The following is a 27783-nucleotide window of genomic DNA, read 5'->3' on the forward strand; positions in this document are numbered from 1 at the left end:
CATCAAGTTGGAAAGCAGAAATGCACTGGGACCACATTTCCTGTGTGATGCTGAATAGTTCTGAAAGCCCTTTGCCCTTGTGTAAGTCCACGTATATTGAGACCATCTGCCTTTGTGCGAAGGGATTTTTGTTCGTTTGTTTTTAATGTTTGGACACATTTTGTTTGTGTCTTATTCATGCAGGTCCATGTTAGCTTCAGCCCTTAACTAGACAGCTAAATTGTCAGGAACTTATGCAGTCAGTAAGCTGATTCCTTGCCTTCCACAGAAAGAAGCAGTCAGCTCTCTGGGTGCTGCACACACAGTGCAGCAGCTGCTTTGACTGCTCCCAGTACCTAGTTCTTGGTCAGAGGCTGTTAGCTGCCCTGTTCTTAGTAAAGTAAGGGTATGCTTCAGTAGGTAGATGATATCCAACAGCAAGTGGGTATGTTTAAGTTTTTAGTTGTTAATATCTCCTTCAAAGTTTATTTTGTAATACATGATTGATAACTCAAGTTTTTAGAAAGTTATTATTTTAAATTACTCTTCCTTATATGGAGGGGAGGGAGCATCATGTTATGTGTATAAGTCAGAGGACAACTTTGCAGGATGGTTCTTCACCTTGTGGGTCTTGATCAAATTTAAGTCATCCAGCAAATGCCTTTAACTGCTGAGCCACCTTAGCAGCCCTGTCAAGTTTTAGAGTTCTTACCATCTTCTTTGTTTTTCCTTGACAGCTGGAAGAGAAGGCACGCCTGGAAGCAGAGGCCAGGGCACGGGAGCATCTGCATCATCAGGAAGAGCAAAAGCAACGGGAGGAGGAGGAAGAAGAAGAGGAGGAAGATGAGGAGCAGCGTTTCAAGGAGGAATTTCAGCGGCTTCAGGAGCTTCAGAAATTAAGAGCTGCAAAAAAGAAGAAAAAGGAGCGGCCAAGTAAAGACTGTTCCAAGTTGGACATGCTTGCTAGAAATTTTCAGGCAGCAACAGAGTCTATCTCTAACTCTGAAAACATCCACAATGGCTCAGTAGAACAAACCGAAGAACCAGAAACCTCATCTCACTCCCCTTCCAGACACATGAACCACTTAGAGCCCAGGCCAGGGCCTGGAGCCAACGGGGATGCTACAGACCCCGTGGACCCTAGAGACTCCAAGCTTCTGCTACCCAAGGAAGTCAATGGAAAGCAGCATGAGCCTCTTGCATTTCTCTTGGACATGATGCATCATCACAAAGAGGGAAACAGCAAACAGAAGTTAAAGCAGACCAGCAAGACTAGTAATGAGCCATCCAGGAAGCCTGTGGAGCCTCCCAAAACCACAGAGGTGCAGCCCAAGCTCCGGGCCCAGCCTGAGTTAAAGCCTAAAGTAGTTGACCTTGCTCTCCTCACAGAGCAGAAGAGAGAGGAGAGGAAGGCCAACAGCAACAACAACAACAAAAAGCAGCTGAGCCACATCAAAGAGGAGAAGCTGAACACTGTCACTCCTGAGCCACCCTCCCCCAGCCAGCTCCTGCAGAATGGCAGGCTGATTCTGGCAAGTTCTCCTCAGCCCAAGGGCAAGAATAAGAAAAATAAAAAGAAGAAAGGAGACAGAACCAGCAGTTCAATTGGTAAATAAAGATCACAAGGGAACTATTCCCAGCTTTGGCTGGTACTGTTCTGTGTGTGTGTGTGAGCTCTCTACAGGCCCCTGCAGGTTGGAATATTTGTTATCTGTGAGTTTTCCACCAACAATCATAATTGTAACTATTGCATTATTATTCTGAAATAATTTTAGACATAAAAAGCTATAAAAAGTGCACAATTTTTTTCCAATATATTTTTTATCTTTGGTTAGTTGAATCTACAGGTACAGGACTACAGGGTAAGGAAGGTGGCACCTGTAACATCCGTCCCATCCTGAGTCATCTTGGGGTGAGATTGTATTTGCCCATTTGTAATATAGTCATATTGATGGTTCCCATATTTTTTAGCAAGTTTTGTTATCTACACCACAGTGAGTTCCCACAACAGTCCAGTGCATGGTGTGTATTTTCAGGCATCCTTGGATAGTGAGAACTTGATCTATTGTTTACATGGTTACTGACTTATGGGTATAGAACATTCTTGAAGTAGTTTCAGAATTTTCTGTCCTCATACTCTGGTGAAGTATGGACTTCCTGTTTTATTCGTAAAGATAGCATGCTGCATATTCTTTTGTCTTTGCTGGTTTCCCTTTTTAAACTTAATTTATTCTGAGGAACATCTTCATATCTGTTCAAAGAACTCTTCCTTGCTCTTTACAATTTGCTTTTTACAGTTGTTTCAAATGTGCTTCAATTTCTTCAGCCATTCTCTTTGGGGAGCAGTTAATTGGGTTGTTCCCAGAGCTTTATAGTTTCACACAGTGCTGGGTATAATGCTGTCCGCATTTATCTTTCTGACTGCAGGTGGTATCTTAAGACTGCTTGCTCAGAAAAAGAGTTCTGGTCAGATACCAAGTATACAGTTATTCTGTGGGAATATTTTCCATATTCCTCCAGCCCTTCAGGAGGCCATTGTGCAAGCCACCTGTGTGCTCCTGACCTACCATAGGCTAACCTCGGGTACCATGCTGCACTTTATAGCTTTTACCAACCCATTAGTTAGAGTCACTAGTTAGAATGGTTTTCATAGGCATTTCCTACTAATTTATACTGAGGTCAGTAGACTTTTACAGAAAGTCTGTGAGTCTTTTTGTAAATTTTCTGTTCATATCTTATTTTAATTAAGAGTTTCTGTTGTTGTGATAGAACATTACGACCAAAGCAACTTGTGGAGAAAGGATTTATTTCATCTTAGAGCTTGTAGTCTGTCATCCATAAAAGTCAGGACAGGAACTCAAGGCTGAAACCTGGAGGCAGGAGCTGAGGCAGAGGCCATAGAGGAGTTCTGCTTACTGACTTACTCCTCATGGCTTGCTAAGCCTGCTTTCTCATAATACCCAGGACCACCATCCCAATGGTGGCACCATCCACACAATGAACTGGGCCCGTACACATCAATCAAGAAAATGAACCACAGGCTTGGCCACAGGCCAGTCTGGTAGGGTCATTTTCTCAGTTGAGATTCCCTCTTCCACAGTGATTCTTGCCTGTGTCAAGCTGATATAAAACATACACTTTTTTCTTGTTTTGGTTTTTAGCTAGAATTTTGTTTGTTTGTTTTATTTTATGAGACAGGAATTATCTGTGTAACTTTGGGGCCTGTCCTGGAACTCGATCTGTAGACCAGGCTGGCCTTGAATTCACAGAGATCTGACTGTCTCTGCCTCTCAGGTGCCAGGATGAAAATAGTGTGCCACCTCCTCCAGACCTGCAGCAGGTTTTCATATGCTCTGGGTCTGTTTCTGGGCTTAGCAATTTATTCTGTGTTTATTATTCTGAACTGTAATTTTTGGTGTCTCTGTGTTTTACAGGTTCTTCTCACCTCTTAGGTGTTTTTTGTTTGTTTGTTTGTTTTGTTTTGTTTTAGTTTTTGCTACTCTTCTGTATGACGTACAGTCCCTTAGCTGTAGAGTCCATACTGCATTTTGGAACTTAATTTTAAGATGGATAAAATATTCTCTGCGTATTTATTTTTCAGTGCTAAGATTGAAACTCAGCCTGTGTATGTCAGAACAGCACTGTACCCCTCCCTGAGCTACATCCTTTACCATAATACACACTTATATTAATTACATGTTGAAACAGAGCCAGGCAGTGGTCGAGCATGCCTTTAATCCCAGCACTTGGGAGGCAGAGGCAGGCAGATCTCTGTGAGTTTGAGACCAGCCTAGTCTACAAGAGGTAGTTCCAGAACAGCCTTCAAAGCCACAGAGAAACCTTGTCTCAAGAAAAAAACAACAACAAAAAACAAGCAAACATGTTTAAACAGTATTTTGATATATTTTATTAAATTACTGAATGTAATGTTAAATCTGACTCCTAAAAATATATATATGGCTCAAATTGTATTCCTGTTTGACAGTGAAGCCTAACTATTTGGTTATGTGAAGCTCTGTTGTGTTGTCCTGTTGTGTGTGTGTGTGAACTTCACATCCTTTATTTACTAAATTGCTTCACTGTTCAAGTCTTGTCAGTCACTGGAGTTTACGGGAGTAGGTACATCATATGTCTGTAGAATCATGTGTCTGTAGACAGGGATGACTGATGTGTACGCTCCCTACATAAACACACACACACACACACACACACACACACACACACACACACACACACACACACACACACACACTGTTGCTGCTGCTATTTGGTTTGTATAGTTTGTGTTTGGCTTTCTTTCTTTCTTTCTTTCTTTCTTTCTTTCTTTCTTTCTTTCTTTTTAAGTAGGGTCTTGTGTAATCCAAGATAGCCTCCAACTCCCCTTATGTAGCATAGGGTGACCTTGTACTTCTAATCCTCCTGATTCAACATCCTAAATACTAGAATTATAGATGTGTGCTACCACTCCCATTTTATCCAGTAGTGGGGATTGAACGTTCGGATTGAACCTGGGGTTTTGTGGCAAGTCCTCTACCAACTAGCTACATACCAGCCCTACTCTTCCAGGTCTTTCTTTTGATTCGTTAGTTTTGGTTTGGTTTTGTTTCCAAGACAGGGTTTCTCTGTGTAGACCTGGCTGCCTTGGAACTCTCTAGGTAGACCAGACTGGCTTAAACTCAGAGATTCCCTACCTCTCTGCCTCCCAGGTGCTGGTACTAAAGGTGTGTGCCACCGTACCCAGCTGTTTTGTTATTGTTATGTCTTTAATCTGGTGTTGGTATCAAGGTGATACTGGACTCAGAAGAGTTTAGAAGCCTTTTCTTTTCTATGGAATAATTTAAATAGTATTGGCATTAGTTTTTCTTTGAAGTTTGGATAGAATTTTTACTACAGTTCCATCTAGTCATGGGCCTTTTCTTTTTCTTTTTAGGATTTTATTTTTTTATTATGTATACAACATTCTGCTTCCATATATATCTGTACACCAGAAGAGGGCACCAGATCTCATAACGGATGGTTGTAAGCCACCATGTGGTTGCTGGGAATTGAACTCAGGACCTCTGGAAGATCAGTCGGTACTCTTAACCTCTGAGCCATCTCTCCAGCCCGTCATGGGCTTTTCTAATGCAGGAAGCTTTTTATTACTGTTTCAATCTTGTGGATCCTTATAGATCTGTTTGAATTATTCATTTCATCTCTTCAGTTTTTGTATATTGTGCGCATCTAGGAATCTATCCATTTCCTTTACACTTTCCACTTTGGAGGTTTAAAAATAGATCCTTAAAATTTTCTGTATTTCATTCATTTCTGTTACAATGTCATCCCCTTTTTCATTTTTTCTGTTTGTTTTTTGTTTTGTTTTGTTTTGTTTTGTTTTTTAAGACAGGGTTTCTCTGTCTTAATTCCCTGGTTGACTTGGAATTGCTTTATAGACCAGACTGGCCTCAAACTCACAGCGATCCACTTGTGTTGGGATAAGACATGCACCACCACCACCACGAACTTTCTTTTCATTTCTAAATTTTACTAATTTGTGTCTTTTCTCAGGTTGGCCTAAGAGATTTGCCTGCCTCTGCCTTCCCTCCTGAGTGGTAGAATTAAAGGCATACATGACCATGTCAAGCTTGATTTTAATTTTTTATGTGTATGGATGCTTTGCATGCATACATACATACATACAATGTACCATGTGCATGCTTGGTACCTGTGGAGGCCAGAGGAATGTCAGGTTTCCCTGAAACTAGAATTCAGGATGGTAATGACCTGTTTGTGTGGGTGATCGGAATCAAACCTAGAATGGAAGAGCAGCCAAATGCTTCTAACCACTTAACTATATCCAGCCTTTGGGGTTCTTGTTTGTTGTGTTGGGGGGAGGGGGTTGTTTCTTTTCTTGTTTGTATGAGACTAGGTCTCATTATGTAGCTTTGGCTAACCTAGAGGTCTGCCTGCTTTGTGATACCCAGCACTAATTAAAGGTGTGCACCATGACACAAAGCCTCTCTTCCAAGTCTTCCACCTATAAGGTTTAGATATTCCACCTAATGCTAGGACAGAAGCCAGTGACTCTTACATTTCTTGAATGTTTTTAAGAAGTAATTATGATTTTTCTCCTCTGGCCTATTCATAATAGTGTTAGTGTTCTAGTTTCCTAACATTAAGCAAACCTTAAATTGTTGTAGTAATTACCACTTGCCTGTGATAATTATATTCTTTGGTTGAGATTCTATTTGTTGTTACTTTATTGTCTTGATATTCATGGGTCTGTTGCCATTTTTAATTACTTTTCTGTATTTGCACAGGGTAGGGTGAGAGTGTCAATCAGTATACTTTCTTCATAAAGGAAATAGCTTGCTGAGTTTTCTTATTTCAGTTCTAGAATACCTTCAGGCTGCCTTGGAACTGTTAAGGCTTTAGAAGTTTCACAACATTCTGTCTGTCCCCGTGGAAATCTTACATTTCTTCATGTGATGAGGTTAATTTTACAAAACTGCTTTTCTTTAGTAAATTTCCCTTTTCAGATAAAATTTAAAATTTTGTATACATTGTCTGCAAAGTATATTAACATTTGTTTACTTGCTCAGGACAGGTTCTTATGTGGCCCATACTGTTGTACAGCCAAGACTGAACTTGCAGTTCTGATCTGTGGCCAGAGCACTTACTATTTTCTCCTTGCCGTTTCTCACTTTGTGTTTTGATTTTGCTTATGTTAGTGATCTGTGCCTTTTAAGTTTTGTTGTTGCTTTAACTCAGTATTTCCCTTTTTTCTTCTATAGTTTGCTGCTTTTACCTTTATTTTTTTCCATGTGATTTTGTTTTGTTGTTCATTGTCTAACTTTTTAATTTGGAAATTTAGTTTGGGGCTGGGTATAGTATTGTTAATCCCAGCACTCTGAAGGAAAAAAAAAAGTCTATCTCTGTGAGTTCGAGAACAGCTAAGACTATGTAGAGGGAATGTCTAAAAAGAAAAGAAAGAAATTTCCATCTTTATTGATAAAAAAGTGGAGTTTTTTGCTGAGCATTACTTTAATTGTATCCTGAAAAATCTTTTTTTTTATACTTTTTTTTCCAACTTTTTTATTTGAATTAGAAACAGGATTGTTTTACATGACAATCCCATTTCCCTTCTCCCACCCGTCCTCCCCTACCCCCCCCCCAACTAAAACCTTATCTGTCACATATCTTTTCTGCTCCCCCTGGATGGTGAGGCCTTCCATAGGGTGTCATCAGAGTCTTTCATTTCCTTTGGGGTAGGGCCTAGGCCCACCCCACCCCTGTGTTCCTTGGCTCAGGGAGTATTCCTCTATATGGACTGGGCTCCCAAAGTCCACACCTATGCTAGGGATAAATACTGGGCTTCTACAAGGTCTTATGAAGGAGCTCAGGCTTGGTACACACTTGTTTGTATGTTGCCCAGCCAGTTTTATCTCTGCTGTCACCACCTCCTCCTGAGTGCTGGGATCACAGGCTAGTGTTACCACACTTGGCACTGTGGTCTTAAAGATACTTTTTCACTGGGTTGTTTAGAAATTCTATGGATGGGTGGGTGGGTGGGTGGGTGGGGTGGGTGGGTGGGTGGGGGTGGGTGGGTGGGTGGGGGGTGGGTGGGTGTGGGTGTGTGTTTCTCCTTTCACCTGGTAGCATATTGACAGCTTGAGTTTCTAGGTGGGAGGGTCTATTTATTGGTCATTTCTAGGTGTTCTTTTCCCCTACCCCATCATGGTTACAGTGTTTGCATGTTTCTCTTTCCTGAAATGTACAGATCACTCCATTTGCAACCTAATGTATAGCTTTCTATTATTAGAACAGAATACTTGAGATACTCAACTTCTTAAAAGGGAAGGCTTATTTTGCTCTCTAGTCAATTAGCCCCATTGCTTTGTGGCCTGTGGTGGGGCAGCACATGATGGCAGATAAAATCAGTTCAACTTAGAATGACTAGGAGGCAAAGACATGGGGGAAGAAGTAAAGAGCTGCTGTCCCCTTCAAAAATGTGTTCCCCCCAATGACCTAATTTCTTTCTTGTAGTCTCTAGCTCCATAGTTTCCATTACCTCCCAATATCTTCATGGCCTTTGTGGGACTCCTTCAGTCCTAACTAGGGCAGAGCTGGTATGTGTCAGCTGTTTTCAGTTCCCCATGTGAAATTGAGATACAGATGTATTTCTGCCTTATGGTGTTTGTGATACATACATTAGTTACTTATACTGGAAGCACTCTGCCACTAAGATGCATCTCCAGTTTTGAGGGGGCAGGATCTTGCTAAGTTGTTCAGATTAACATCAAATTTGAAAGTCCTGCCTTAACCCCCTGACTAACTGGAATTACAACGGCACACTACAGCACAACTCCCAAGGTTAGCCCAGGCTATATAATGGGACCCTGTCAGGGCTTGGGGTTGGGGAGAAAAGAATTTTCTTTGGTGAATTAGTTCCATTCACATTTGTTACACTAACTTTATAGTGCCTCAATCTTTCATATCCTACCTTGTTTCTATCTTGTTATTACTTTGAGTATCTTGTATGTACTGTTTTCTTCTCTATGATATTTTCCTCAACACTTATTTCTAAACATATTTGGCATTTAGGGAAAATTGAGGATTTGTATTCATGTTTACCTGAATCTTTTTTTCTGTTGCTATAACAAAACATCTGGGTCAGTCAGTATAAAAAGGATGTAGTTTCACTCAGTATGAGAGCCTGAGAAATGCAGATCCAGCAGCCATATGTATGACGGGCCTTGTGCTACTCCCAGGGAGAGCAGGAAAGTCCTAAGAAAAGGTAGGTTCTTGGGCAGATAGAGGGATGACCTGCTTTAGAACATACATGCTTTTTTTTTTTTTTCTTAATTTGGGGTGTGTCTATGTGTGTGTCTGTCGGTCGGTCGGTTGGTCGGTGTCACCAGTGGGGCAGAGGAGGGCTTTGAATCCTCTAAAGCTGGAGTTACAGACAGCTGTGAGCAGCCTGACATGGATACTGGGATTTGAACTGGCATCTCCTGGGAAAAAAACAAGAGCCATTTCTCCAGCCCCCAGAACATGTACTCTGGGTCCCTTAGGGAAAGAGCTGACTCCTATGAGAGTCATTTATGAGGCCTCCTAGCTCTTCTATACAAGGAGCAAAGCCTCAGTGTGGATTTGTGGAATCAAACGATATCCTAACTGTGGTAGACTCTTTGTATTTACTATTTCATGTCCCAGTGCCTAGTCCCCTTCATCCCCTTTCATATCCTACCTTGTTTTTCTTCAAGGCATTCACCACCTTCTCCTTCTTCTATAGCTATTGTAAGCCAGTTCCACTCTTTCTACTTTGGTGTTCCCATTCCTTCTCTTCATCTTGCTCATTTTCATTGCTTCTGCTTTGTCAGAATATAGCATCTTCAGGTAATTCTTGGGACAAACCTTCTTCCAAGTGCCCTGGTCCTCTGATAAGTGGAAGACAGCCTCAACATGTCCCCTCCCATCTGAATTTCTCCTCATTGACATTGAATGTAGGGATCCATTAGATTTAAAGTTCTTAAGTCACATCTGCATTTTTAATATGCTGTTCTCAGTATTAAGTACCGCTTCTTTTACTAAGGTTTTATAAGTACTCACTTATTTTATATTTTTGAGACAGGGTCTCATGTATTCTAAGCAGACCCTCCTTTCTATGTTTCTGACAATGACTTTGAATTTCTCATCCTCCTGCCTACACCTCCTGAGTCCTGGGATTTCAGGGATGTACCATGTCCAATTTATATGTAGTACTGGAGATTAAGCCCAGAGTTTCATGCACACTGTGCAAACACTCCTAAACCAAGCTACTTTTTCAGCCTGAGATTGCTAATTCTGCTTAGGAAAGCATATGCTAGACACACCAATGTACCTGTACTTGTGTGCTCAGTGTGTGATATGATTGCCCCTGTCCTGAGACTCAGAAAGGCTGCTGAGCTTCACTCCTCACACACCTGCAACATGTCTTCCCCAGATAGGGCCAGCATTCTGTTGACTCTTCATGGTTTGTGTGTGTATGGTTTGTCTTTGCTTTCGCGTCATTATTATTATTATTATTATTATTATTATTATTATTACATTTATTTACTTGTTTCAGGGGCACATTAACATGCTACAGTGCAAGGATGGAGGTCAGTAGGCACCTCACAGGAGTTGGTTCTCACCTACAGCATTTTGCAGGAATCCAGCTAAGGCAGTCGGAACTTTGTAATAAGTGCTTTTTCTCAATAAGTCATCTCATCCATTTTTTGTTTTTGTTTTTTGTTTTTGTTTTTGTTTTTCAAGACAGGGTTTCTCTGTGGCTTTGGAGGCTGTCCTGGATCTAGCTCTTGTAGACCAGGCTGGCCTCAAACTCACAGAGATCTGCCTGCCTCTGCCTCCGTAGTGCTGGGATTAAAGGCATGCGCCACCACCGCACGGCTCATTAGCCGTTTTTGCCTCTTTTTTCTTTTTCTTTTCTTAAGATAGGTTTTTATGTAGCCCATGCTATAATGACTTAGAAAAACAGGTCTTCACTTCCATGCCAACTTCTTTCTGTGCTTTTCATTCCTACTGCTTGAATCCTTAGGGTCTGGTCTGGAGTGCAGTCCTGTGCAGATGTTCACAACCTGGTGTGAATCCCTGGCTACCTTTCATTGTCTTTACCTTCCTTCTGAGTTTAGAGATACCCAGAGGCCCTCTTCCGGACCTTGTCACTTTTCATAATGGACACTCCTGTCCTCAGTACTCTAATTGTGTAAGTTGCCACAATGACAGCTGCTATTAGGCAAGTAAGATGTGCCTTAATTATAACACTGTGGAAATGTCCTGCGATGGAAGTAACTAGGGTAATGGTTTGTGGAGACTGAGGCTCACTTTTTGTTTTGTTTTGTTTTTGTTTGTGGGGTTTTTTTTGTGTTTTTTTTTTTCTTTTTCTTTTTCGAGACAGGGTTTCTCTCTGTAGCTTTGGAGCCTATCCTGGCACTCTCTCTGGAGCCCAGGCTGGCCTCGAACTCACAGAGATCCGCCTGCCTCTGCCTCCCGAGTGCTGGGATTAAAGGCATGCGCCACCAACGCCAGGCCTGAGGCTCACTTTTAACAAAGAAGCATGAACTGCCTCTACCTTTACATTTGCATTGATAACTGCATACTTGGAACTTTGAGCCAAAATTGGGGAAGGGACTCAATGTCCAGTCAGATCTAGGCTCAAGAGGGGAGAAAATCTGAAATTCTCTGACTTGGCCGAGATTATGATAAGTAGAATGTCCCTCAGCTAATGACTTGCAAAGTAAAGTAGAGCTAGACTTTTGATTTGGGAAGCCCTAAGTTGTGAATCTGGGTTCCCTCCAGTAGATCTTTTTGATGGGTCCTTGAAGCATTAATGACTTAGTTTGGCAGATGGAGTGGCTCTGGGGATTCACAAGAGCATTCTGCCCTCGTAGCCTTTAGGGCAGTCTTTCCATAAACTTTGTGGGATGTTTATTCTGGTGAGGTAACCACTCTGATAATATGATGTGTCTCCTTTCCTTCACTTTACAGATGATGTTTTCCTGCCTAAAGATATCGACCTGGACAGTGTGGATATGGATGAGACTGAGCGGGAGGTGGAGTATTTCAAAAGGTAACATGAAGCTTGCATGTCAGGACATTGTTGGGTTTCTGGTTTGCTGTGACGTTTCTGTCACCCTGGATGAATATCATGAGCAAGCCAAATAGCAGATAGCACCCACTCTATCCCTGACCCAATGTCACTCAGACATTCTCACTCACTCCTTTAATTTTCTCTATGTTGATAGTGGTGGTTCCTCTGATGGGCCTGAATCAGCAGACTCACTTAACCTAGCCCTTCCCAAGTCTACTGCTTCTGATTCTGCCACCTGTGTTCTTCGATGCTTCATAGATGACTCTCATGGACATGTGGCATTTGAGCATACTAACTTAGCCTTCTTCCCCCGCCCCTTTAATTTATTTACATTTTATGTGCATTGATATTTTGCCTGCATATATGTCTGTATGAGGATGCCAGATCCCCTGGAACTAGAGTTGCAGACAGTTATGAGCTGTCATGTGAGTGCTGGGATTGAACCTGGGTCCTCTGGAAGAGCAACCAGTGCTTTTAACTGCTAAGCCATCTCTCCAGCCCCCAAATACAGCTTTCTCAAGTAGAAGAGTAACATTGAAGATACTGTCAGCTTTTCTGGTGGCAAACCTGATTGGGATCATATTCAAAGATGCTTCATTTACTATATGAATGTGTCAAGAAAAGAAATTACTTTTTGCTGTTGTTTTTTGTTTGTTTGTTTGTTTTTGTTTTTTCTCAAGACAGGGTTTTTCTGTAATAGCTCTGGCTGTCCTGGAACTCACCCTGTAGACCAGGCTGGCCTTGAATTTACAGAGTTCCACCTGCCCCTGCCTCTCGAGTACTGGGATTAAAGGCATGTGACACCACTGCCTGGTGTTAAATATATTTATATAAAGTCCAAAAGCGCTTGTTAGTGAATTAGTTGAATTTTTTTTATTTTTTCTGTGTTTGTTTGTTTGTTTGTTTTTAAAGACAGGGTCTCCTGTAGTCCAGGCTAGCATCATCAAACTCACTGTGTAGCCTCCTGCTTCTACCTCCTTAGTGGTAGAATTATAGGTATACATCACTGTATCCCACTTGTCTGGGCAAGGTTGTTGGATACAAAATCAATACAGGGGATTGCACTTTGATGTCATGGAATGTAAGGAACTCCAGAGGGGGCCACATACCTGATCTGCATTCTGAAACTTTCAACTTTAGCACTCCTGCTCGATTTGATCCCTAGCATGGGGAAGGGCTGCTAACGTTAAAAATGTCTTGCTGTCCTGGCATCTGTTCACACGTATTTGTGGCTAGGAATGTAGGCTGATGTGAGACTGATTACCAAACAAATGCCCTGATGGTAAGCTGCTTCCTTAGCCCCACATTTGAGGCAGGGTCTTACTAAGTTTCTCAGGCAGGTCTTGAACTCGTGATCTTCCTGCCTCCTGCATGTCTTAGTGTATAGGTGCTCAGCTACCAGTCCCATAGCTGCCTGCATTCCTGGCTCCAAGTATCTGGGAACAGATGACAGGAGAGAAAGGAACTAAAGCCAAGGCTGAAGCTGAGCATTATGATGCAGTCCTGTAGTTCTAGCTACTTGGGAAGCTGAGATAAGGCAGTAACAGATTTGAGGCTAGCCTTGAATACACAATGAAAACCCTTTCTCCAAAAATAGAAGTAGGGGCTAGAGGGTCAGATGACTCATCAGTTAAGAGCTCATACTGCTCTAGTCCAAAGATCAAGTACAATTCTCAACATTCATGTCAGTAGCTCACAGCTGATCCAGGAGATCGAATGTCCTCTTCTCACCTCTTTGGGCATCTGTACTCATATGTATATACCCTGACACAGACACATAGACCTATATATAATTAAAAATAAGTAGGTCTTTAAAAAAATAGAAATAGGGCTGGAGAGATGGCTCAGCAGTCAAAAATACTTCCTCCTTAGAAAAGGACCAGAATTGCAATTCCCCACGTCCATAAGAGCAGCTCATATCTGTTAAGTATAGATCCAGATATGACGTCTGCCCTACACACAGCATGCACATACACAGACACACATGTGCATAAATAATAATTTTTTTGTAAAAAGTAGAAGATGGTAAACAAACATGTCAGTAACCATCAAATAAAAAGAAAATTTGTTCCAGGTGCAATATCTCATAGTTGTATTCCCAGCACTTAGGAGGCTGAGGTAGGATCATTCATTGTAAGTTCAAAACCAATCTAGGCTACATAGTGACTTGCAGGTCAGCGTAGGCTAGAGTGAAACTCTGCCTCAAAAAACAAAAATTAAATGAAAATAAGATGGAGCACCCGGGCATTGGTGGCGCACGCCTTTAATCCCAGCACTCGGGAGGCAGAGGCAGGCAGATCTCTGTGAGTTCGAGGACAGCCTGGTCTCCAGAGTGAGTGCCAGGATAGGCTCCAAAAGCTACACAGAGAAACCCTGTCTCGAAAAAACAAACAAAAAAAAAAAAAAAAAAAAAAAAAAAGAAGAAGAAGAAGAAGAAGAAGAAGAAGAAGAAGAAGAAGAAGAAGAAAAAGAAAAAGAAAAGAAGGTGGAACACATTATTTACATCAAAATAAAAATATCGGTTAGAGCAGTGGATCTCAACCTTCTTAATTCTACGACCCTTTAATAATAGTTCTTCATGTTGTGATGGCCCCAACCATAAAATTGTTTTATTACTACTTTATAACTGTAATTTTGCTACTGATATGCAGAATATTTGCTAAGCAACGACTGTGAAAGGGTTTAGAACCTCCCGCCTCAAGAGGTTGTGACCCACCATGGAATGAGAACCAGTGTATTAAACGTGACAATAAAAAGCTTGAATGCAGCCAAGTAGTGGTGGTGCCCTCCTTCACTCAGGAGGCAGAGGCAGGTGGATCTCAATGATTTTGAGCTAGGGCTGTTACACAGAAAAACCCTGTCTCACAAAACAAAACCAAAGCTTGAATGTACATTTATATACATACTACTTTTTAAAAAATTGTTGTGTGTGTTGGTGTTTTACCTGCACATATGTCTGTACAAGGGAATTGGATGCACTAAAACAAGAGTTACAGACAGCTGTGAGCTGCTGGTAATTGAACCTGGGTCCTCTGGAATGGCCACTAGTGCTCTTTAACTGCTGAGTGATCTCTCCAGCCCATGCATACTATTTATAAGGCCATACTTGAAACAGCCAGATATGTTGTTGCACATCTGGAAAATGAATTAAAGACCAGCCTGATCTACAAAGCGAAATTGTCTCAAATAAAAACTACAGAAGAAAAAGGGAAGAGACAGACAAGCAAAAGGACTACAGTATTGCTGGGCATTGTGGCACATACCATTTAATCCCATCATTCAGGAAGCAGAGGCAGGCAGATCTCAATGATTTAGAGACCAGCCAGTGCTATGTAGTTAGACACTTGTCTCAAAAACAAAACAAAAGAAAACCCAAATAGAACTGCAGTATTGAACATTGAATAAAGATCCAACTGGTAAAGTGATGTACTAGAAGAGTGTGCTGGCTATTGTTGGTTGTCAGCTTGACTACATCTGGAATTAACTAAAACCCAAGTATATGGGTACATCTGTGAGGGATCGTTTTCTTAATTGAATCATTTAAAGTGGGAGGACCCACTTCTAATCTGGATATTCTTCTTTTTTTTTTTTGGTTTTTTTTTTTTTTTTTTTTTTGTTTTTTTTTTTTTTTTTTGTTTTTTTTTTGGTTTTTCGAGACAGGGTTTCTCTGTGGCTTTGGAGGCTGTCCTGGAACTAGCTCTTGTAGACCAGGCTGGTCTCGAACTCACAGAGATCCACCTGCCTCTGCCTCCCAAGTGCTGGGATTAAAGGCATACACCACCATCGCCCGGCTTTTTGTGTTTTGTTGTTGTTGTTATTGTTGTTTGTTTTTTTTAAAGATTTATTTATTTTTATGTTCATTTGGGTTTTGGCCTGCATGTATGTCTGTGTGAGGATGCCAGATCCACTGGAACTGGAGTTACAGACAGTTGTGAACTACCATGTGGGTGCTGGGAATTGAACACAGGTCCTTTGGAAGAATAGCCAGGGCTCTTAACCACTGATCCATCACTCTAATCTGGATATTCTGAAGTGGCTAGATCCACCTTTAATCTGGGCCACACCTTCTGCTGCAGCCTATATAAGGACATGGAAGAAGGAAACTCTCTTTGCCTGTTTCCTCTCCCTCTCACTGGCAAATAGGTGCCTTCACTAGCATTAGAGTCTACTTCTTCAGGATTCTGGTGGATACTAAAGACCAGCTCAGACACCCAGCCTCATGGACTGAACTGGATTCTTGGACTTTCCATTGGTATACAGCCATTGTTGAACTAGCTGGACCCACAGCCTGTATATCACTCTGATAAGTAACAAACATAAATACACATATACAGACACGCATTCTATCAGTTCTGTTCCTCTAGAAAACCCTGACTAATACAAAGGAGAAAAACATTCTGTAGAAAACAGTTCCCTACTTGGGAAGAAAGAAGCATGTATAAAATAAAGTTACTGTGTTTTTCCACATTGTTCTCAGCCTTCAGTTGTGATTCCTAGGCAGTACAGAAAAAGAAACTGGAAGGTTAAACAATTTGAGGAAGTAAAACTATTTTATAGATTATCTTTTGACTACATAGTAAATGGGAAAGATCATATCACAAGGGCTAGCTATGTGGGTCATTATAGAAGTTAACTTTTTTTCTCTACACAATCAATAATTTGAAATTGTTTAAATAGATCTAGCATTTATGGGCTGGAGATTTATCTCATTGGTAGGGAACCTACTTAGCTGTGTGAGGTCCTAGATTCCCTCCAAAAGACAAAAACAGGACAGATGGGGACGGGTGATGTGGATAGCATTTAACATACTATCCAGATCACTCCAGTACCCATGGTTGTAGCTATTCGAGGCTATATAAGAAATATACATAGAAATTTAGGGGGCTTTTTAAAAAAATAGGACTATAAAGGGGGCCAGCTAGATGGCTAAACAGGTAAAGGCACCTGCTGCCAAGCCTGATAACCTAAATTCAATCCCTAGAACCTACATGGAAGAAATAGAAAACCATCTCCTGTAAGTCTTCCTCTATTCCACACTTGTACCTTGACACACATACATAGTAAGGAAGGAAAAAAAATGTCTAAAAAGGGAAACAAACAAAAACCTCACTGGAACTGGAGAGACTGCTCAGCCGTTAAAAGCATGAATACTCTTGGAGAGGACCTGAGTTCATTTCCCAGTCCTCGTTTGGTGGTTCACAACCATCTATATCTCCAGTTCCAGGGGATCCAGTACCTTCTTCTGGCCTACTTGGGCACTAGGCATGTATGTAGTGCACATTAAAAATATACAGGCAAAACATGCAAACACATAAAATTAAAAAAAAAAAAAACTGAACGCCTTACCCACAGATTCTGTTCAAAGACAGGAAGAGTTAACATCATAAAGCTATTGAATTTCCTAGATTTTGTCTGTAGAGTTAAACTTCAAGAATGGTCCTGTATTAAGGTTCTTTAGAGGAACAGAACTGATAGGATAAATATGGACATAAAGAGAGGATTTATAAGAGTGGCTTATAGACTGTGGTGCTGCTAGTCCAACAATGACTGTCTTCCAATAGAAAAGCTACAAAACTGGAGGTCTCAGCAGTCCCAATTTGGTACTGGCCTCTCAGAGGATTCCTAGAGAGCTGCTAGTCTTCAATCTATGTTGGAATCCTGAAGAATTGAGTTCTGTTACCAGAAAAGCAATGTTTCGGTAACAGGATAGATGGACTTGCCAGCTAGAGTGAGAGCAAGCAGGCACAAAAGCAGTTTTCTTCCTCTTATGTCCACTAAAAAGTGTAGCCCAGGCTTAACATCAATCTCCCTACCTCAAATGAGCCAATCAAGAAAATCTCTCTCAGGAGTGCCCAGCTGCTTGGGTTTTAGTTGATTATAGATATAGTCAACCAAAGCACTGCAGTCATGAAATTTGTATTCCTAAAGCATATTAGAGTAAGTTGTGATTGAGTCATGGAGAGGAGGCTGTTCGGTAGCACCAAGGAGCAGAATTCAGTCGCTCCTGGTAGAGACAGACACAGATGGATATATGTGAAATGCTATTTAAAGTTTAAGAGCAAGCAGAATGGGAGTGCTTAGTATAACATGCCCACCAGAAGCAGTATAACATGCTTCTGGGCAGCTGCCTGAGAAATGGTTGCCAGCCTGTGTGGCTTCATATACATGCCTTCCTATCTTGTTTGTAATCACCAGAAACTTTATGTCCCTCCAGTAGAATTCCATTCCACATTAAGAACAGCTGTCTTCTGTGCAGCACCAAGGAAGATTTTCCACAGCAGCTGATGGAGTGTGTGCCTGACTTTTCAGTTGTGAGGACAGCCGGGGGTTGCATTGGGGCTGTCCATAGGGCTTCTGCATCCTAGTTTCATTATGTGTTTTCAGTTGTTGGTGTATGCAACATTTTACAAAAGGGATAGTTATGGTTTGCTTATACTTTCCCAGAAGAATAAGAACAAGGGAGCCTACTTTCCCTATCAAATGTAAAGTTGTAGAAGCCATTCATTAAGACATTTGATGGCCACACAGAAGAAAAAGCCCAGAAACAGCTTCATTGAAAGCTCTGGCCTTGGTATGTGACAGAAGATGGATTGGAAGATTGCTTTAGAAATGAAGGTTTTCATAGATGGGGCTGTGAAGTTGTTCATCTAAAAGGAAAAACTGAAATTGGATACCCATTCCACACCATTCTGTTGTTGGGTCTTTTTTGAATGAGACAGAATTTCTCTGTGTATCCCTGGATGTCCTGGAACTAACTCTGTTGACCAGGCTGGCTTTGAATTCTCAGAGATCCTTTTGTTTCTGCCTCCTGAGTGCTGAGATTAAAAGCATGTGCTACCACCACCCTTCCACACCCATTTGTTGAAAGGGTTAATATATATAATTTATCTTATGTGCATTGGTATAAGGTGTCAGATCAATGGAACTGGAGTTACAGACAGTTGTGAGCTGCCATGTGGGTGCTGGGAATTGAACTTGTGTCCTCTGGAAGAGTAGCAAGTGCTCCTAGCCTAGGGGTGAAGATTTTAAATGTCAAAAGCAAACTTTTGGCTGGGTTATAGGTATAATGCAGAGAAAACAGGGTTTGTTTCTTAGCACTACCTCCCTGCAAAATAAAACCTTTTATCTGAAGGGGAAAAAAATGTTTCTGAAGTCAGAATAGGGAAACTTTTCCTATATTTGAGCCATAACCTGGGCGCAGAGGTACATACCTGCATTTTTTCTTCTACAAGTAGGCTAAAACAAGGGGCTCATTTGACTTAAGTCTGGGCAGCAAAGCTTGATCCCATCTCAAAATAAGATAAAATAAGAGCCTGGTAAATGATACTACTTCAGTAGCAAGGATTTGTCTTCAAGAAAGTGAGGGAAAATATTTTCCAGAACATTATACAGGACAGAGTCAGGAATGATGAAGAGGAATAAAACAATGTCATTTGGAGGAAGACAGACAAAACTAAGTATGAGCAAAGTGATTAATACAACTGGGAAGATTTCATACTAAAACCATTTGTATGCTGAATTAAAACAAATTTTAAAGGAAGATTATAGAATATTGGAAAACAAACCAATTAGAAGCCAGCACAATCCCGCAGTGTATGTGTGGGCAGTAAACACAAGGCAGGCTCTACATGAGGTTTGAGGGAGTGATGCAGGGCCAAGCAGCTCTTAACAGTTCCCAGGAGGAGTTTGACAGGGCCTAGTATGAGTAAAGTACCTTTCACATAGCACAGAAGGTAGCAAGAACTACTTCTATAGTACCATCTACCTATCCTCTATAAAACTTGGCAGTCAACTGAACAGACTTGCCTTGTGGAGGAAGTTCAGCTATAACATTGAATAGTAGAAACAATAAGGTTAACAACAAACAAACCAAAACATACTCAGTATAATTCAGTATGCAGATGCTCAGACAGTACAGCCAGTCCACTGCTGAGTATGCACACAGAAGTCCTAGAGCTGCCAAGTATGATGAGGCCTCACTCTCAAATACCAGGACAGCAAGGGCCTGATTGGGATGTTCACTGGGGCTTCTGCAACCTGGTATCCTGTATGTACATGAGTATGGTGCATGCAGGATGGGGTCCAGTAACAGCAAACCTGATTGATCTGGATCTTGGGTGTGGATGGCCTATTCACTTGCTGGGCCCGGGTTCTTTTGGGGAACAGCGTGTGTTGTATGCTCTTAAGCCTCTGATAACCTTTGCCTTGGAAAGGATTGAGCTTGTTCTCTGAATGGCTTTGGGCATCCTTTTTTTTTTAAGATTTATTTTTATTTTATGTGCATTGGTGCTTGCCTCCATGTGTCTGTGGAAAGGCATCAGATCACTTAAAACTGGAGTTACACGCAGCTGTGGATTGCCATGCAGGTGCTAGAAATTGAACCTGGGTCCTTTGGAAGGTCAGCCGGTGCTCTTAATCGCTGAGCCATCTCTCCAGCCCATTTAAGGAGTAAGATATTTCTTTTTCCCCCCTTTCTTTTTGTTTTTTGTTTTTTGTTTTTTTTTTTTTTTCTTTCAGACAGGGTTTCTTTGTGTAGCCTTGGTTGTCCTAGAACTAGCTCTGTAGACCAGGCTGGTCTCAAACTCACAGAGATCTGCCTGCCTCTGCCTCCCGAGTGCTGGGATTAAAGGCGTGTGCTGCCGTCACTTGTCTTTGGTTATTCTTACTGCTAAGTAAGGAAAGGGGCCTAGGACAGAGCCCATACATGTGGGAGACAATTGGAAAGGAGATAGTAGAGGTGTAGAAGGTTAGCTCCAGGGAAAAGGAGTTTGGATTCTGGAGCTGAGATAGCACAGCCCTTCCCTAGCAGAGACTTGTTCTTTCCCCATCTGAATATAGGCCACAAGATTTTTAGCTTGTAGCTGGGCAGCCACAGGTTGAATGATTGGACCACAGTTTAAACACAATTATTTAAAACACCTGAAAACCATCATTTTATGTTTCATTATAATTTCTGCTTCCTAAATCAGAGCTGGAATGGTGAAAATGAAAAATTATGCAAGTCTTCAAACCAAGAAAATACCCTTTCTGTCATTAATATACAAATTGGCTGTCATTGCCTGAAAAACAGGGAAAAGAGTAGTCCCGGGTTTTGTTTTGTTTTGTTTTGAGATTTATTTTAACGTTTTGGGTGTGTATGTGTACACATGTGGGAATGCTCTCAGAGGATAGAAGATCTATTAGATGCCCTGGAACTGGAGTTACAGGAAGTTGTGAACCACCCAAAATGGGTATTGGGAACCAAAAGTGGATACTCTGGAAGAACAGTTATGCATTTGTCACTGGGCTGTCCCCATCCCCAAAGGGTGATCTTTTTCAGAAACTATTTAACTTCCAGTGTTTATGGCTCAGAGCACAGAGCTTGCAGATGGTTCAAGCCTGAAGACCTTCACATACAGAGGACATGTCTTTTTGGATGAAGTGGAGGGCCAGAGTATTGTAATCTGTCCCATTGTAGTAAGTTCTTTTGTGAATAGGTTTAAGACAGGCCAAAATCTCAACTTTACACATGGGCTTAGCTGTTGCCTTTGATTCAATCCACTTGATGCAGGCTATGGGCCATACCCAGCCAGCCCTTGGTTCTGTGTGACTGCTGAGCTAAGAGAATGTGCACATTGAATCAGTTGGGGAACAAATATTTTTGGATGTACAAAAATTATACAGACTTTGGATTTCATTCTTTAGATGTTGTTTCACATGAACACCAGAGATACCAGCTGAGTCTGTGTGACCACGGCTCCCTGTGTGTCATTTAAGCTTGGTGCCAAATTGCCACAGACTATTATGTCTACGAAGCTTGTCACACTTTCTGGTCAGTTACAGAAGTTTTGGTTTGGCTCCTGGCAACGTTATCCTTAAACTTAGTAGCCTGCTCTTCTAGCGTCTCTTGTGGCACATCCTGGTCAAGTGGGCATCTGCCATTGACCCTAGTTGTGACTCTCCTGCCCAACCACAGTGACCACAAGTGCCTTCCTTTCTGAGACTCACAGCTGCTGTGGAGGCTGAGCTAGCTGGTAGCTTCTTACCCTGAACATATTTGTTGTTTTGAGTGAGTTCATGCTATTGAACAAGACTTTATCACAGGAAGACCTATTGTAGGGCTGCCCTGGAGTCCTACTTCTTGTGTAGTGACTTCTGGCCTGATGCTGCCCAGCAGTTCCAAACTCCTATGGGTCATCAGGGTATGACTTAGGTAGTAGCTTAGACAGAGTATCAGAATTTACATCAGTCCCTAGGAGCCTCTGAAATAGGGAAGTGGCAACCCCCTAGCCCCTTTTTTCTGGCAGAGTAACGACTGAATGTCAGCTGCTCTCAGATGGTCACATGAGAAGAGCTTTCCTTGAACCCTTCAGTGATGCTTGGTACATTTTGTCCTATACTAAGTGCTGGGGGGGGGGTTGTTTTTGTTTTTTTTTAATACTGTCTTGATCCTCCCCTAAACACAGTATCAAATGTCAGAAAGCACCAGAAGATGCACAAGCCACTTGGGCAGGGTGGTACCACTCCTCCAAGCATGGAGACTTTTGACCTTAAACCTCATTGAGTCTCTCCAGTGAATTGCTAGCAAGAATAAGAGGTTGGCATAATGGTTACCAGACTGGGTATAGTCTCTGTCCTGTGACAATTTGCCATTTTGTTTTGCCAGATTCTGCTTGGACTCTGCTAGACAGAACCGACAAAGACTGTCCATCAACTGGTCCAACTTTAGCTTGAAGAAAGCCACCTTTGCTGCCCACTGAATGAGGACTGCCTGAAGAGGGATATGTGGGAGGCAGCTGGGCTGCGCCACTCAAGAGCCAAGCCCTTCAGTGGCTCCACAGAGCTTCGGTACCCACCCAGGGTGTGTAGGGCGGGATGCCGTGGACTGATAACCCCCAGACCGAGAACTTGCTGCTCGACCTGCGTTGTTAGCTTGTGTGCGTGTAGTCTGTGAGTGAGACTTCTTTGATTGTAGCTCTGTGCTGTTGGAATGGAACAGTAGTTCCCGCCAATTCCTCCACTACCACGGCCTCAGAGGCCTGGGCCGTGGCCAGAGACGAGTTTGCATCATCCATGTGACTCTGTCGCCTCTGCATCTTGCCCTGTTCTGTCATCTGTCCCCGCCAGGGTGTCAGCCATCCCTCAGCTCCCATGTGCCCTGTGTCCCACCCAAGGCGGGCTGGGCGGGCAGGCCTCCTTTGTACTCTTTCACAATCTACTGTTTCCGAGTGTACACGTTGCGCTGTTTGTGTTTGACCCCCTGACTTGTAGCCAGCTTGTGTAAGACCCTTTGCAGAATGAGAATGTTAAAAACAAGAAACCCACCCAGTACTCACACCATCAAGTCTGTTCTAGAGCGTACAACCGTATTAACACGGAGGCCTGCCTGGCTACTTTTTTAACATATTGTTAAGTAATATTAAAATCATGTCTTTCTTTTTGAAAGATGGAATACATTAGTACAGCAGGAGACCCAGTCTGGTTGCTTTCTGCTGGGGATGATGGGTGTGGTGGGAGGTAACAATTGGGTGATATTTGTTCCCAGAGAGCCAAGGCCACCACCCCTAATGTCATTTTCTAATGTTCCTAGGTCTCAGGGTTCCTGGTACCCTCAGTTGTCTTTTGAACACAAAGTTGGCACAGGTACCAGAACAGAGCAGTCAGCAGGTCACAGTCAACCAAATGATTAGCCTTCACATGTTCATTCCATGAAGTACCAAGAAGGTCAAGATGGGGTGGTGGGTCATATCCTGGTCACTGGGACATGGAGTGGAGACAGCCTTTGTAGCATGGAACAAGGGGTTGCCTATGGCCTTGTATGCTGGTTCCTGTCCACATTTTGTGGAGGAAAGGCTTTGTGGTCTGTAGTAAAAATGATAAATTAGGGATGCTTAATTGGGTTTAAATTAGGAACAAAGTAAATGGTATTGAAAAGTGAAAAAGGACTCCTGGCTTGGTTAGTCCCATCTTTGTCCCTTCAGGCAGTTAACAGCTCACACTGTTGCCTCTGGGTTGTCATCTAGTTTACACTCACCTCAGCAAACTACATGGCTCATACTTTTCCAGCATTGAAACATCCAGTGCCCAGGAGAAGGATAGCTGAGACTTGAGGCGGGAAGATATCAGGCCTAGGATGACAGTGACAAGCCAGTGGAAGCCAGTTGTGGGAGGGAGGGGACAGTGAGTCCTAACCTTCTGGAGATTTGCACCAGAGAAAAGTAAGATAATCAGTACCCAGAGGAGGTGTGGAATAGGGTGCCTTCTTTTCTTTTGTTTTCCAGGTGAGAAAGCAGCACATCCCTGTGTTCCTGGGATAGTTCAACAAAGAAAAACAGGCAGGGCTGTGACCTTGCAATGAACAGTGTTCTTGAAAGGGCAAAGATTCTGGTTCTGTCCCCAGGGATACTGGAATTATCTCCTCGTTGAGGAAGTGGCTAGAGAGGCCTAGCATTGGGCTTGCCTCCCAGGGGAGACCCCAGACACTACCTCGCTGGCCCTCCACTTCTTCCATTGGAGCCAAGCCATCTACCAAAAGGAACCCAGGGTCTACAGCTATAGCATCAGCAGGAACTGTTAGCAGTATAATGGTGATGGGAAAACCTGGGTATCCCAACAGGAAGTACCATGTTGGGACACTCAGAACCCATCCTTCAGATCTTGAGCACTTATAGATCCACAGTGGTATGTTGTAGGCCAGTTCCTCACACTTCCTAGCCATATGCCATTTACCGCCAGGAATGAGCTTTCTGTTTCCCTGGAAACTCCAAGTTTCTTTAGCTCTGTCATCAAGGGTTCATAACTTGACAGTTTGAGGAACAAAAAGAAGAAGATAGAAGCCTGTGGGCCCAGTAGATGGAGAGGGGAGAATAGGTGGTGAGGAAATCCTGAGGACAACTCTTTCAGTGCTACAGAGGCTGCTAGGATGCCTGCAACTCAGGAGAGTGGTCATTCCACTTCTAGATGGGGAACCAAAGCTCAAAGTGTGCATTGGCCAAGGGAGGCTGAAGACTTCCTGCCAGAGCCTGTGGGCAAGCTCCAGGGGAGTTTTGTGTTTCACTATTTCCTTTACTCAATATAAATCTGAAATGAAATAAGTTAAAAGCTGGAAAAACATTAGCTGGAAATCTTTTCATTGAACTTTATATACTGTCTTACCTACTTTTCTACTGTTATGATATGACACCATGAACAAAGTAACTTACAGAGAAATATGTTTAATTTGGGGCTCACAGTTTCAGAAGGTTAGAGTCTATGAAATGGCAGGGAATGTGGTAGCAAGCAGATGGGGAATGGTGCTATACTTTTGAAGCCTCAAAGCCCTCTCCTGTGATACCTATCTAGCAAGGCCTTACCCCCTAATCCTCCTGGAAGAGTTCCACCAACTGGGAACCAAGTATTCAAACATGAACCAATTTGTGAACCATTCTCATTGAAACCACCATATATACCCATGCTACTAAAGAGAATCAAACACCAAAATATGAAGTGAAAAGGCATGAATCATTTCCTTTACCCATTAAGTCTATCTTGCTTTTGTATCTGTTGAGGAAATATGAATAAGGCTTGTATTTAGATGGCAAGTGTTAGTATCTGCACTTCATGGCTTGAGGGGGATACATTCTGAATGCATCTCTGAGTAACAGTGTTACTGCTAACTTGGCATCTTTTGGAATAAGTAGTTTTGGAAGATACCTGCTCTATAAGACAAGGATTCTCTATGGTGAGTATGTGACAAACCTCAAATCTAAGTAGCAACAAGCTCTTCAGTGGCCCCCTCATTCCACAAGACATGACAGCAAAGTTGTTTTCTAAAAGGACTTTTGTTTGTTTCAGAGAGAGAGAGAGAGAGAGAGAGAGAGAGAGAGAGAGCGAGCGCCCTGGGTGTCCTGGAACTCACTCTGTAGACCAGACTGGCCTCTAACTCACAGAGATTCTCCTGCCTCTGCCTCCCAAGGACAGCTCATTTTTTAAAACTTATTGAGGGGGGGCACATGACACACAATAAAATTAGCAGCAACATCTACCATGCTATTGCAGCCTACAAGGGTTTTTATTGTTCTTTGTCTAAGACTGGGCTGATCTGAATAGCTCCTGGGTTGGCACTATAACAGGTTTTGACAGCATGCCTGGCTGTATATCTGTGGCAGTGAGGAGGAGTAGTCATGTTTTCTGTCTGTGTTTTAAACACAAAGCCTTATAAGTTGTCCCAGATGTCAACTGAATATGCCTTGGTTCCATTGTAGTCCCATAATAGCATTGTTCTGGATCTACCTCATGGTGAATGTGGTATTAGTTCAGAGATGAATGAGAAATTTGGCTACTTGCTGTCTCTGTCACATGCTCATATATACACTGAACAGGGACCCTAGGAGGGACCAGCTTGCAGAGATTCCTCCTGCCATAGTGTTTTGATATGGGTAGCACATGACTGACAGGAGACAGGAAACCTGAAGAGCCCTTGGAGGGCATAGTTTCTGTCTGAAGGCAGTGTCCATATCTCAGCACCGAAGAAAAACCAACAAAGAGTCCATGAATGGATAGAGGAAGAGAGGCTGCTGTGGCTGAGGTTCTGGAGCTAAGACAAGCTAAAGAGCCACCAAGGCTTTCACCTGAATCATTCGCACAAGTTACAAGAATCCAGGCAGCAGGTCAACTGAAGATAGCAAGACTTTTTCATCATTTCTCTTAAATAGGAGGGGAAGACACTGTAATGTGAAGTCTCGTGCAAAATGGTATATGGAAGACTGGTGACAAACGGTAAAACATTTTTCAAAGGTATGTACAGACAAAAAGGGGAAAAAAATGTAAAGAGAAGTCCCTAGTCACACCACTGGGAGGAAGTAGATGTTCTATAAAGAGCTGCTGAGCAGGAAGTTTACTTGGTCTTACCTCACAGGCTGTTTGAATGGGGTACATATTTGGGTGCACAGGCAACCATCCCATAGTAAATACAACGAATTGTTTTCTAGGATTGGCCATTTGTTTGGTTTTGGTTTTTGGAGATAAGGTTTCTCTGTGTGGTCCTGGCTATTCTGGAACTCACTCCGTAGACCAGGCTAGCCTCGAACTTAGAAAACTGCTTACCTGTGCCTCCCAAATGCTGGGATTAAAGGCATTCACCACCACATCTAGCTTTTAGAGACTGGCTGGCCATTTGTGAAAGGCACCATGGTTCATTACAGATGAAAGCTCCAAATGAGGCCTGGTTGTTGAAGTGCAGGAATTTTGCTATTGTTTTTGCCTGGGTACCAGTATGTCCTCAGAAGGGCATCATCCAATAGAGGGATGACACTAGGAGAATAAATTCTGAAACAACAAAACACCTTAGGATCAAATTAGCCTTACTGCTTACCCCCAAACATTTTCCGTCTTAGTCAAGTAAAATTCAGTGTTGGCACCCAGTTGGATTTTCTCAGTCTATGCCAAAAGCAAAAAAGATGCAGACTTAGGAGAAATTCCTATTTGAAGAAACCCAAAAGGGATAGATGAGTTTACAGCCAGGAAGTTTAAGATGTCAATTATAAATTAGGCAGAGTGACTCACACCTTTCATCCAGCACTCAAAGGCAGAGGCAGGCAGATCGTGTTCGAGGCCAGCTTGGTCTACAGAGCAAGTTCCAGGACAGGCTCCAAAGCTACACAGAGAAACCTGTCTTGAAAAACAACAAATCATTGTGAAGGAAGAAAAAGATTAAAAATTAAACTTCTAAAAAAAAAAATACATGAAAAAATACCCTAGGTGGAGCTACCCACAGAAGAAATTGATGAATTTATGGCTTGTGTATAAACAGTTTAAAAGTGGATGGCTGAGAGGAAAACTGAAGTGTAAAAGAAGTGGCCTGCAGTCTACTGCACTAATTGTGGTACTAGAGTTCTGGAAAAGGTAGAGGATAAAAAGCACCTGAATTGGTAGTCAAAATGGTTCACGCATGCATACATACACACGTGCACTGGGAATGGAAGCCAAGATCTCATGAATGTAGACAAGAATGCAGTCAGAGTGGCATCACCAGTCCTGAAGATAATACAAATTTGTTGGAAGCTCTTCAGTTCCACAGGCCATTTGTTTCACTGAGTTTTTGTTTTTAATGCTTAGCGTTTTTTTTTTTTTTAAAAAAAAATCTTATTTAAAGTTTGTGGCTTTGTTTTTTAGTTCTGGCTCCCCTGGAACTTAATATGTAGACCAGGCTGGCCTTAGACTCAGACATCTGTCTC

At 42.2% G+C, this 27783-nt stretch overlaps 1 protein-coding gene and 1 long non-coding RNA gene across 4 annotated transcripts in view; one reads left to right on the forward strand and one right to left on the reverse strand.

The window, feature by feature from the left end:
- Fam193a (family with sequence similarity 193 member A) overlaps positions 1–23033 on the forward strand; it is a 116276-nt gene extending 93243 nt beyond the window's left edge. For all 3 annotated transcript variants that reach the window (XM_027387174.2, XM_027387176.2, XM_027387175.2), the window contains exons 19-21: positions 717–1587; positions 11488–11569; positions 22236–23033. In XM_027387174.2, the coding sequence (XP_027242975.1) occupies positions 717–1587; positions 11488–11569; positions 22236–22329 (1047 nt within the window). In that variant the 3' untranslated portion in view covers positions 22330–23033. The remainder of the gene's footprint in view (positions 1–716; positions 1588–11487; positions 11570–22235) is intronic.
- On the reverse strand, positions 20680–27674 carry LOC118239719. Its single transcript, XR_004772555.1, has 2 exons — positions 23604–27674; positions 20680–23431 (listed from the first exon to the last, which is right to left on the reverse strand). It is a non-coding gene; the product is annotated as an uncharacterized LOC118239719 (long non-coding RNA).
- Between the last annotated feature and the right edge of the window lie 109 nt (positions 27675–27783).

The sequence above is a fragment of the Cricetulus griseus genome (assembly GCF_003668045.3).
Source record: "Cricetulus griseus strain 17A/GY chromosome 1 unlocalized genomic scaffold, alternate assembly CriGri-PICRH-1.0 chr1_1, whole genome shotgun sequence".
In the NCBI taxonomy this organism is placed as follows: domain Eukaryota; kingdom Metazoa; phylum Chordata; class Mammalia; order Rodentia; family Cricetidae; genus Cricetulus; species Cricetulus griseus.